This window comes from Sturnus vulgaris, chromosome 7 (genome assembly GCF_052056855.1).
Source record: "Sturnus vulgaris isolate bStuVul1 chromosome 7, bStuVul1.hap1, whole genome shotgun sequence".
NCBI classification, from domain to species: Eukaryota; Metazoa; Chordata; class Aves; order Passeriformes; family Sturnidae; genus Sturnus; species Sturnus vulgaris.
In genome coordinates, this window is record NC_142249.1 from 15,377,848 (window position 1) to 15,389,984 (window position 12,137).

The following is a 12,137-nucleotide window of genomic DNA, read 5'->3' on the forward strand; positions in this document are numbered from 1 at the left end:
AGACAGTTTCCATTATTTAAAAAATCAATTACTTTGATGTACAATGGGCAGCACGTACCTAGTTCCACATTTTGCATAAGCAGGCATTTTGGATGGCGGATCGTGGCAATAATGAATGCCTGAACTGAAAATAGCTTACTATGGACTGTTGGGATCCAACCTCTTTTCCTCCTGCTCCAGAAAGAGAGGTGTGTGCCGTGAGACTCTCAATTACCACCCCTTGTCTCTGAGCAGGGCACTCAGTGGGCAGCAACCCTCCTGTACTTTAATTTTCACAAAAACGAAAGCAAAGTAACTTTCAAAAATGTGGGAAACGAATCCTATTTAAGCCCTCTCAGGAAGTTGCTGCAAACTTTGGGAGAACTCCACATAGCCTTTAAGGAAGGCCAGACAGCATCTTGAAACAACCCTAAATAAGATTGTGATGATAGCCAAAGGAGTAGTGACCTCTGCTCCTAATATGCAGAGGTTTGAAAGACCTGTGGTTTATTCTGAATATACAAAGGACCAGACTTGCTCCTCATGTTAGTCTAATGAGGTCAGAGGAGCAATACCCTGCCAACTACTCCAAGTGAGGAGCACACCCTGCCAACCACTAAATGCAGCTTCTGAGCTATAAACTTAACTATATGTATAATTATTTGCAGGATGCATAATAAATGAGGACTACCAGGCTTGACAGGACTAATATTAGTGCTACCAGCTGTGTTTTGGCTTGTGGGCTTACAGGGGGAGGTAATTCTGTCTCTTTACTTGGCCCATTTGCTGAGTATATGTGAGCTGCTGTCTGCTTGTGTTCAAAGGAACCCCATTTCTCAGACAAGTCTTTACGTTTCCTGTGATGGTTCCTCGGAGGCAGAGTTGTGCAGGTTTTTATTTAACTCCATCTCTGAAATCTCAGCACTTGAATTCACAGCCACACAACCCTGTTGTCCTTTGCCTCATGATGCAAAACCAGGCTTCCCTGCATCTGCAAGCAGCAGTATCCCTAAGAGGAGTAATAAGTCTTGAAAAATCCTCAACTCCAAGCATATGTTCTTGTCCACACCAACTGCAACAAGAAGGTGAGAGTCTTCTAAAAGGCTTGAAATTAAATTGCAGGATTTCCTATAAGCCATCCAGCTTCACAGTCACCATCAGTCCCAGAAATGGAGAATGGCTCGTTGCACACACTTGGTTGTGCTTCACAGGACCAAGAATCTTAAATTCAGTAAACTACCGTGATTTTCACCCTGACTTGGTACTGCACATGCCTTTCCAAGGTCATGCACCTCCTTGCCTGTCTGCAGGGTGATGACACCAACTCTGGGATGTGTTTTGTTCAATTTCTCCCTTCTTAGAAAGTGTCACAGCTGGGGGAGGAGTGCTTTCTGATCTTACTTGGATAACTTGGAGAAGAGCCAGGGCTTTGTCTTTTCCTGGAAATGTAGCTGCAGGAAGAATGAATCACCAGGTTGAACCTGTATAACCAACTGAAAACAAAAGCTCAGACTTCTGTGTCTCACTTGGAAATAATCAGGGGAAAAATAGGCATCCTGTTTTGAAAACCACTGCCAGCTGACAGGACAGAAATGCTGCACGTGTGATGTCTTTTGAAGCTGACAAGTAATCTAAGACTACAGCCATTTAAGGGAAAAAATCCCTGAGCAAAACAGTGGTTAGGGAAATAGAATATTCCAATGTTTGGAGAAGAAAAGTAACCAGAGAGGTTATTCAGAACAGCCAAGGTGGATTTTTAGTAGCCCTAAAGTTTCACACACTATTAAATCTCCTGTGTTACCTTGGCTAGCACTGAATACAAGCAAAGCAGGGCTGGGGAGCCTATATTTGATAGCATAAGGACAGACTGCAGTGCTGCTGTCATTGATTAAATCCCTCCTTTTGCCTTTGCTGCAATGTAAGATGTCATTACATCAGAAGCTGCTTGGCTGGCATGCGAGCATCTGGATCGCTGCAGGGATACCACAGCACAGGCATGTGGGAGTACGCCTTTCTTTATCTTAGCTTCTCTCTTCTGCTCCTACCTTCGTTTTGTCTTCAGGTAAAATAAAATCAGCTTGACAGTTACCAAAGACTAAGTTAGAATTAATGGAGGCTTAGTACCGGAGAAGAAAATTCGAGATGTGCTGGAGACAAGATGGAGGCCTGCAAAGCTGTACTTTGGGCTGGCAGAACCACTTCAATTTATCAAGTATTAGAAATAGCTGTTACTGCAGGCCAGGGATACAGATTTCTTATGTGGGAAAGGAAAATGCTTTTCAGTATTTTAACACAAATATTAACATGAATAGTGAGTTTATTCAGAAAAGTCTTAACTGTGCATGTGTAAGTCCTGCAGCAAGTTTATTTAGGGTAACCTTCTGCAGTTCTAATTCCAACTCTGAGCCACCAAAGCCTGGGCAGTGGTGCTAAGGAGCCCTCTCTGTTAGTTTTAAGGTACCTGAAATTGCTTAGACTCAACTCTTCCATCTTCTCTATCATCTGCTGGATTTTCTTTCTAAGGACACAAGAAGAGAAACACTGACAATACCATTAGAAATAACACTAAATGCCCCACATTCTTCATATGCTTGGATTCTTCCTTCTTTTAAAAGGGTAACGTGCACTGAAGGAAATGCCTTTTCATCTATATGAATGCTATAGCTGTTATCTGCCTGTCCATATAGTTGTTTTTAAATTGTTTAAAATTAATTGTTAACTAGTTGTAAATTAATACAGTGCATTGCTTGCACTGTAATTTCCTCTCCAATTGCAAAACACTGCACCTATAGAGCACATAATAAATTTCTCCACCTAATGTTAAGCGATCCATACTCAGACTCTACAAAAGGAAGGTTTTTTGTAGCATTTTCCCTGCCTCGTGTCTGTTCCACTTCCCCACCACAGCCCTGTGCTCCTGGGAGTGCTGCTGGAGCAGCCTTTGCCAGGGTGCACCCACGTCTGCTCATGTGTCAGTCTTGCCCCATGGGTTATGGACTCTCCTCTCCCAAGACCTGACACTGGCATCTCATGGCCTGGAAGTTCAGCAGCTGGAGATGTGGGTGAGGCTGTAGGTCTGTGAACGTCTGAAAGTGGGGGGAGGTTTCCAGCAAACGAAGCACAGCGGGAAATCCAGTGATTGGTTGTGAAGACGAGCCTACTCAATTTGCTTTTTGTTCCTTAACTAAAACTTCAGAACAATGTCAGCTTTCAGACCTGCAAGACCTTTGAGAGCTCACACACATAATTCTGCTAAAAGCTAAGTGATCTTCCTGTAACAAAACGCTTTAATAAACGTGGTGATTATATGTGGCAGTTTATCAAGATGCAAGGTTGAAGGCATGAATGTAGTATTATTGATGGGAACAATTCCCTCTTCAGACATTCCAGAAACTTCATGTGTTTCAGCTCAAGCACTTATGAAATTATACATCTTCATATTTTTGATTATTACTTCCACTGTTTAATGTAACTCTATGTGTAAAGGAAATGAAACGCTAGATCGGATTATACATTTATTTCAATATTTCACTTTTTTTGCAAGGATCTTGCAGAAGCAGCAAGTTCTAAGGTCTACTGATAACCCCCCAGTTTCTGCAGAAACTTTTTATTTTTAATTCACCCCATCAGTTTCAAAGATGATCCAAATCACTTCAAGCTGAGGCTGTCTTGATTCTCTTGATTCTGCAACTGCAAGCTGTCATCAACCAAATTAATCTCTGCTTTATTCCCTTTGTATTTAACAGCAAGTGATTCACCACCCCATCTATTTTATTGGTGTGAAGAATCTGGAAGGTTCTTCTACTGGTGAAGATGAAAATGTAAAACTTGTTAAATCATTTCAGTGCTAATCATTTGAACAGCCACTTACCATGATACATAGGGAGGAAGACTGCTTTCTTTTCTGGGTTTTTCTACAAGCTTTGTGTTAGCTCTTGTTCATTTAGTTGATGAAAGCTCTTAGCAAAACAGATATTTATCCAAACTTTACCTCCAAGACAATTTTCATATTTCAGTGGAATGACAACCAGAAGTAACTGGAGGAAAGGATTAAACCAGAAGTTTCCACACAAATGTAGAACAGAGCCATTTGGAATAAGGCGTTGCTGTCAGAGGGTTATCAACAACACAGGTTTCTAGATGGAGATTAAAAAAATCAGACTGTTTCTATTTATACCTGCCTTTGCCTTGGTAACCAGAGACTGTGTGAGGGATGCAGTATTTTCCCATCATGGATGTCTCCAAAATCCATGCGCAGACATGCAGTGCATCCAGTGTCTGCAGAGCTATCACAAGAAGTGTTGCATTCATTTCTAAGAGGGGATTTTACATACTAAGCAGCAAAGAGAAGATTGCAGAAAGAGGCTTATATTAGTATAGATTCAAAATAATTTGTACTCATTTCTATCTTATCTACTTTGTTCTTTGATCTTTTAAGTATTTCAAGGACCATTGCACTTAAACACTTTTTCTTAATTACTCCAAGCTGCTTACCCAAATCCAGGGTGGTGGGATTTAATCATAATTGGCTACATTATGCCTGCTTTATCAAGCAGTTGAATGAGGTAAGAATGGACTTGAATCGGAGTTTCTTCATACTTTAAATCATTCTTGCTTACCTTAAAATCAGCTGTTTCCTGCTTTGCAAGATTACCTGCAGCTTAGGTGTCTCCTTACAGCCCTCTGCAGTGCTCAAAAGCCAAACCAGGCTATGTTCTCACGACTTCACTGCTGTGCTGAGGAGAAAAGCATTAGCATTTAGCCCTGCTGGGAGAAAAGCATTTCAGCTCTGGGCATCTGTTTTAGCCATAATTCTGCATTGTTGTGTTTTCCTTATCCTTTTACTGTCAGGAAAGGTAGAAGAAACCAAGTGTGTCTCTCTGTCACAATAATACCAGGTACTCCATTTTCTTAGAAAAATAGATGTGGAAAGGTGAAGAGAACATAAATATAGGCTCAGAAAGAATATGGAGAATCAGGGCTCTTACTAAACTTCTAGTGGACCTGCTTCTCTCTTAATAGCGTCACTATCCAGTTATGATCCGGAAAGTAATTTCTGATCTTCTGTCTAAGGCTCATGGAAGTCAGTGCCAGAGCAACTTTATCAGGGAAGAAGGGGAAATATTTCTGGGAAGCAGAGCAGCATTGGTAGAGAACCTGCTGTGCTCCAGAGATATTCTGGGATATCTGACTATCAAAATCACATTATTGGGATAGAAGCACTCACTGCATTATCATCTTCGGGAACAATACATTTTCACATGCAGCCTTTTTTTACTCTAGTTGCTATTCAGCCAGGCACTTGGTCTTATGAAGTACTGCAGGGGAAGAAAACTCATCTGAGGACAGAAAGAAGGCAGCTGGGAGCACTGGAGCCCGACCACACTCCTCCATATTCTGGTTGGAGATCCTAGTGGTGCAGGAGGTGGAGGTGAAAACTTTGTGCCATTTGGGTGTTTTCCTCTATTTGCCTGCTGGTGTACGTTAGGCAGAGTGTAGGTGACTCAAAAAGTCATTCAAACAAAGTTCTCATTTCAAATGTAATGACTCTCATTTCTTTTCCCACACTGCCTATATAAATAATTAAAAAAATTATCGAGATAATAGCACAAGCAAATTCAAACTCTCAGAAGCAGGAATAGTGGCAAGGGACCAGCACTTTAGGACATAAAACCACAGAAAACTGAATCATCACACCTGTTCTGGCATGTTTATAGGGAGAAGTCTGAGTTGCCATAAGACAAGTATGGACTGGTTTGGGGCAAGTGAAATTTTGGGTTCCATTCTGCTACAGTAGCAGAACCCTAAAAACAAGCTTTACTTTCTGCTACCCTGTGCAACCTGTAATTATCCTCCACAGAGGTTTTCATGAAATTTGAGCCACTCTGTTGAAATTGACAGCTTTTAGATGTAACCACATTTGCCTTTGTCTGCCAGACAGATTTGCTGGTCCCTGTGGGAAAGAGAGGGGATGTTTTCTGGAGCTGGTTACGGTCCCCAGCTTCGAGGGGCCGGCCTTGCCCCATCGATGGTGTCACCGGGAGCTGTCAGGGCACAGAGTTACCAGAGATGGGGCACAGATGTCCCCTGCCCCTGCTGAGGAGCGTGGCTGCAGACACTGCACCTTTCCGCGGGGGACCACGCTTCCCCGGCTCTCCCATGGCCTTTAGCAGTCTTTGGAGCGAGTTCAAGTAACACAGGAGAGGAGCACTGTGCTGGTTTGCCAAACAAGAGATTAAATGGAGCCAAAGGTGAAGAGAAGCCCATGCACAAAGAGCACCGGGGAGCGTTTGTGCCCCACCGCCAGCCGAGAGCAGCCCTGGCTGTGCTGCCTCGGGCAGGGCTCGCCGGAGATGCAGAGCTGCTGTTTCTGCGCTGCTCGCCCCGCACTGAGAGCGCTTCCAGGCTGTCATGAGCACTTGCAGAGACAGCGCTCTCCGGGCCGGCAGAGGAGGACGAGGCTTGCTGGGCTGCACAAATGCCTTTCCCGGCACTGACTTCAAACCCCCGAAGCAAAAGCCAGAGGCTGGCACCACAGGCAGCAGCTGACAATGTCCCACAGGGCGTGGGCCCTTTCCCCCGTACCTTTCGGCGTGGCAGCGGCTGTGAGGAGGCGAGGAGCCCCCTCCGGGCCCCGGCCTCCCGCAGCAGGCAGAGCGGAGCTTCTCCCTCCCCTCAGGCCGCCCCGGAGCCCTCCCCGCGCCCCCGGCCCCAGCCCCGGCCCCGGCACAGCTCCCTGCCCCCCGCTCCCGCCGCGGCCGCGGGACAGGAGCGCTCCGGGGGGGACCTTCCAGCCCAGCCCAGCCCAACGCAGCGCAGCCGGGATGTGACCGCCCTGGCTCGGTCGCCGAGCGCCGCCGCTCCCGCTCGGGCACTGCGGAGCGGCCGCTCCCGCCCCTGGCTGCGGCGCCGGGGGCCGGGCCGGGCGCTGCGCGGCGGCCCCGGGGCTGCGGCGCGGGCGGAGCGGGCGGGCCGGGCCCGGGCGAGGGGCCGAGCCTGTCCCCGCGGCGGCCCCGGGCCTGCCCCTGCCCGCGGCGCGGGGCAGCGCAGCTCGGGCAGGGCCTAGCCGGGGCCTGGGGCTGCGGTACCGGCGGCGGCATGGCCTTGGTGCCCTACGAGGAGGGAGGCGGCTGGGCCGCGCGGCAGCTGCACAGCCCTTGGGCCACCTTCCACTTCGCCAGCCGCACCATCCGCCTCCAGCAGGACTGGCGGCGGCTGGGCGTGGCGGCCGTGGTCTGGGACGCGGTAGGTGCTCACGGCTAGAGCAGCTTCTCTGCACTCGGTGGCTTCCTGTGGCTCTTGTCGAGCTTTCAAATTCACCGTAGAAAATTACTTACCATAGAATTGTAAAGGGAAGGCTTTCCTTTTTTTTCTTTAATATTAGGAAAGAAAGTGTTAAACCGTGCTTTACTTTTCCCTCTTCCCTGGTAAGAGCTCCTGCAGGAACGCAAGGGAGACGCGCCATCTAAACTCTGCACGGCCAGTGCCCAATACAAGGAAATATTCGGGATAACTCTCACCTCTTTCTTTACAGTGGCTGGTGATGTTAGCTTGCCACCCTTCAGAGCACAGCGTGGAACCCACTGCTTGTAGCCTCAGACAGGACTGATGATAGACTTTATCTTGGCGATAAGAACCGTCCAAAACAGAGGGGTTTGTGGTGGGTCCAAGGCCGTAGGGCAGTCGTTCACAGCATCACTGTAGGAATCCAAGGGCTTCCCATCAGGTTGGATCTCAGCCCACACACAGATTGCATTTTTACTTCTAGTTTAAAAGAAGTGTAGCATTTTTAGCAAACTTCTCAACCCCTCAGTTTTTCCTTTCCAAATACAACTCTTTCTATTTCCTGTTGTGTTTGGGGATTCATGGAGCAGTTACCACATCCGAGTTGCAACCTCTGTGGTTCTTTTATTCCTTTTGCCAGTAGAAGTCTTCCACAAAACTCTATTAAAACTTCCATAAAGCATGAAAAGACTACACGTGCACACGGGACGTGAAGGGCTGAACAAAGTCTTGCTACAGACCTGAAGCACCTGACCCTTCCCATAACCTTCTCTCTGAGGTTAAACCACAAACCCTGTGTTCAGTATGACTGAAACACTGTGCTTAATCGCCCTTGTCCCTCGGCTTAGGCTGTTGTCCTGTGTGCTTATCTGGAGATGGAAGGCATTGATCTCAAGGATCGGTCTGTGATCGAGCTGGGAGCTGGAACTGGATTGCTGGGAATAGTGGTCACGTTACTAGGTAAGGGCTTTTTTGTTGTCTCGTTTAACGCAAATCACAACTTACAAAAACTACTTACATGTACATGCCTGGTATAGAAGTGTGCACCAAAGCTGCATGCATGACCTGTGATGGTTCTTCTCTGAGTCATCTTCCTTCCTTGTTAGACTTGAGAGCCTGCTGGGATATTTGCTGTAGTGATGGTGCCACTGCAGTTTACTTTATGGCGGGACCCTGTTGAGGCTGAGCCTGTTGCCATGGCAGGCAGCTCAGCAGCATTCATCTCCGCAGCTATTCCCCCCCGGGAAAAAGAGCTGTGCTTCCCATCTTCCACTTGTCCTCCGATGCAGATAAAGCTACAGACAGAAACCACTCTCAGAGCTTGCATAAGCCTTTCATTAGCCTGCCTCGCAGACAGGGCATGGAGAAATGATTTGCTGCTGATCTGTCTGTGGCTGAAGAGCAGGAACTGGGTACTATGTTAAATTTGTGCTGTCTTTCCCAGGTTAACTTTGTAATTCAAAGCTCTAGTGGCTGTGAAAGCCCACTGTGTGGCCTATTGAAATAATAGAAACAAAACAGTTTGACAAAATAGAGTCATGCAAAATCATGCAGGCATAACTTTTGTCTGACCTGTGAAAGAAGCTCTAGCTGCCTCTCTCCTACAGAAAAATATGGAACTGGAGCCGGTTAATTGTAATATCCCCTGTAAATTATTTTTTTGGTACATATGGAAAGGCCAAAAGTAACTTCTTGACTTTCATGCATTAAGAGAAAGCACCAGAAAACATGTTTTTTCCCCTACCCAACTTAATCTTCACATAGAGTACACGTTATATTCTTAAGTGACTGATGAAGGGTAGGATGTCTGTACACAGGAGAGTTTTGCTTGTCTTGTTCTTTTGTTTGTTTGTTTTTAATCAGGCAGCTCAGGGGAGCTGTTAATGTTTAACAGGAACCAAGGAGTCCGCAGGAGTTAGAGCATTGTGTCCCCCATGCTCTATTGAGGGACATGGACTGTGAGTGAGCCCTGTCCTCCTGTCCTCCTTAGGTGCCCGTGTTACAATCACAGACAGGGCGGCAGCACTGGAGTTACTGGAGTCAAATGTGCAGGCGAATTTACCCCCTGAACTACGTCCCAGAGCGGTGGTGAAGGAGCTGACATGGGGAAAAGACCTGGATAACTTCCCTCCAGGAGCATTTGACTTCGTCCTGGGTGCAGACATCGTTTATCTGGAAGAAACATTTGCAGAACTGCTTCAGACGCTGGAGCACCTGTGCTCAGAGCGAACGGTGATTCTCCTCTCCTGCCGGATCCGCTATGAGCGGGATCTCCAGTTCTTGAAGATGCTGCGAGAGCGTTTCTCTGTAGCCGAGGTCCATTTTGATTCCAGTAAGGATGTTCATATCTACAAAGCACAGAGGGGTAATCGCAAGGATGACTTTTGACTCTGCTTTGTTAATAAGCCACTGATGCTGTTCAATTCTCCCCTGTGTTTTTACTCAATACACTCTTCCTAAGCATGAAGTTGCAGTTGTGTTATTTCCCTGGCTTCTTGTTCTGCTGGTCTTGTCTGATCACTGGGTCTTATACAGCAAGGTTTGTACTTCCCTTCTGCAAATCGAACCTCTGCTTCCTTTCTGAATAGAGTCGTATGGGTATTCCACTGTATTTTTATCAAATGTAATTTTTGAAACTGATTCAAATTGAAGAAATCTCCAGCATCAAAATTGTTATATCAAAAGGTCTGTTGTCTGAAATCAAACCACATTTAACTTCCGGGGGAAACTTAAAAATTCAGATTACAGTGGAGTTTTTTCCTTTTATCACTTCCTTAACTCTAGAAAAGTAAGAGTAGATGAAATAAAAGCTGAAGTTCCAGCTCTAAATGCTTTAACTCTTCGGGACTTCTTCATCTTAGAAGTTGTGGTAAAAGAAACCACTTAAAAGGCAAAAAGAAGCAAAGGCAGATGCTATAAAGTTGTTCTATTGCTGTCACTGCTGCGTTGAAGAGGTGCAGTGAAACAAAGAATAAGATCTGGAGAGATCCCTGGGAACAGGGATTGCCAAGTAAGCCAGCTTAGAAATCAGTGGTATTTTTCCCTGACTTGCAAGCAAGTGGGCTATGCCTGCAGTACCGAAGCAGTTGTGGTTTCTGAGTTGTCCCTAACAAGCCCGTCTCACACAGATAAAGGCTCCTTGGAGGAAATACACATGTCACCGGGAAAGTGCAACAAGGAGACTCAAGCTGTTCTTAAAATATCAAATCAGCCCTTGACTCTCAAAGTACTGCTAGATAATGTTCTACTTTGTGCCTTTGTTTGTGCTCGCTCTGTCTCTGAGAGCTGTTATTTAGGAAAGGAGAGTGCTCTGTAAAGCCTTCGTAGCAGAGGAAGTACTTACTCTTGCATTTCTTGGGACCTTGGGGCAGTGGCTAGGTTTCAGTGTGCTTTCAGTACACAGCGGTAGTTAAGACACTTTTCTAAGTAACAGATTTCATACCCTGAGCTTGTAAAACACATCTGTGTTTATCCCACAAGATCTGGGAGTCCGGCTCGCACCAGCAGCAGACTTCCTTCTCTTTCTAGTGGTGGAAGAATGAAACTGATGAAAACAATGGGCTAACAAGACAGCTACACCTCTAAATGCAACCTTTTTTTTTTTTTTTTCCTGTGGATGTGGAAACTTTTTGTTTTAAACTCAAAAAGCCTCAGGTCGGGCTCAGACTTGGAGCATGTGCATGTATTTGGCACTGGCAACAGCAAACAGCTTTGCAGAACAAAGCAACAGCTGCTTTGGGCCATGGACATTTTGGAACATTTTGTCACTTTTGCTGTAAAATTACACATTTATCATTAAGGTTTTTGCTTCATCCCTGGCACATCTCTTGCATGTTTTCAGCGAAGTTCCTTGCTTGGCTCCTGTCTGGGAGTTGTTGCTGTAACAGTATCCTCAGAAGCCACACGGTGTCACTAAAACAGTATTTAGGCAGCTGGCTGGGAATTAGCAGCCTGAAACTGGAGTTGGAGTCAGTTTGGGGGAAGACAGCACCTTTAATTGAAAACAGATCATAAGATGAGCTCTCACGTGTCAGGTGTAGCTTCTTCTGTGCTATCAGCTGGGTGAGCCGTGGTTGAAAAGAATTACGAGCTCTCTCTCCTGTCTCTGGCTCTAGTTTTCGAAGTGTAGCTGTAAGTTCTCACCTATTCTCTTCCTCTCCACTTGGTGTTTCCTTGTCTCCAAGCTCGTCGGGGATTAGGCATTAGGCTCCTGTGTAGCTCAGGCTCCCCTTGGCTGGAGCTGGCAGAAAGCAGTGTGCTGGTGCCTGGCTCTTGAGTGCCCAAGAGAACTTTTCTGTGGGGAAAAGCCTGGCAGTGCTTGGCCCTTGCAAAAGGCTGGAGCTTGCAGCACTGAGCCATAGCAGCTTGCACTGTTGCCATAGCAGGAACATGCTAAAAAGCCTGCTTAAATAGCACAGAATAAAGCACAGGATAAAGGCTGGTGCAGTAACCTGCACACTTCTAAGGGCGTTTTGCCCCAGGCCTTGCTTTGACGATAGAAACAGTTTTGTACTTTTAAAACAAATCAGTTTAATTCCATCTTTTTCTAATGTCTAAGTTTTCAGTGTCAGATTTCCCATTGCTGCTGTTACAAGCCCACAGCCATCCTGTCAGCACAGGCATGTGCCAGTAGAGACCAGGCTTGGCTTCTTTTGCCGTGCTGCTGGTACACAGCAGCTGTACGCACACCCAAGGGAGTATGTTTGAAGGCTGAAGTGATGCTACTGCCCATAAGTAATTGTGGAGAAAAGCACGAGATGGCACTGCCAGCTCAGGTGAGTGCCTTGCCCCTGACCTGCAGAGCTCTTGGTGGCCCTTCCCCAACCCAGCAAGTGGCACCCCCTCAAGGGGACACCTTCTCTGACTGCTACTGG

General features: G+C 46.3%; 1 protein-coding gene across 1 annotated transcript; it reads left to right on the forward strand.

Annotated features, from left to right (window-relative positions):
* Nucleotides 1–6,999: 6,999 nt before the first annotated feature.
* Nucleotides 7,000–9,933, forward strand: METTL21A (methyltransferase 21A, HSPA lysine). Its single transcript, XM_014879403.2, has 3 exons — nt 7,000–7,224; nt 8,112–8,223; nt 9,254–9,933. Exons 1-3 carry the CDS (start codon nt 7,078–7,080, stop codon nt 9,649–9,651), a joined length of 657 nt encoding a protein of 218 aa, XP_014734889.2. The 5' UTR covers nt 7,000–7,077; the 3' UTR covers nt 9,652–9,933.
* Nucleotides 9,934–12,137: the final 2,204 nt, after the last annotated feature.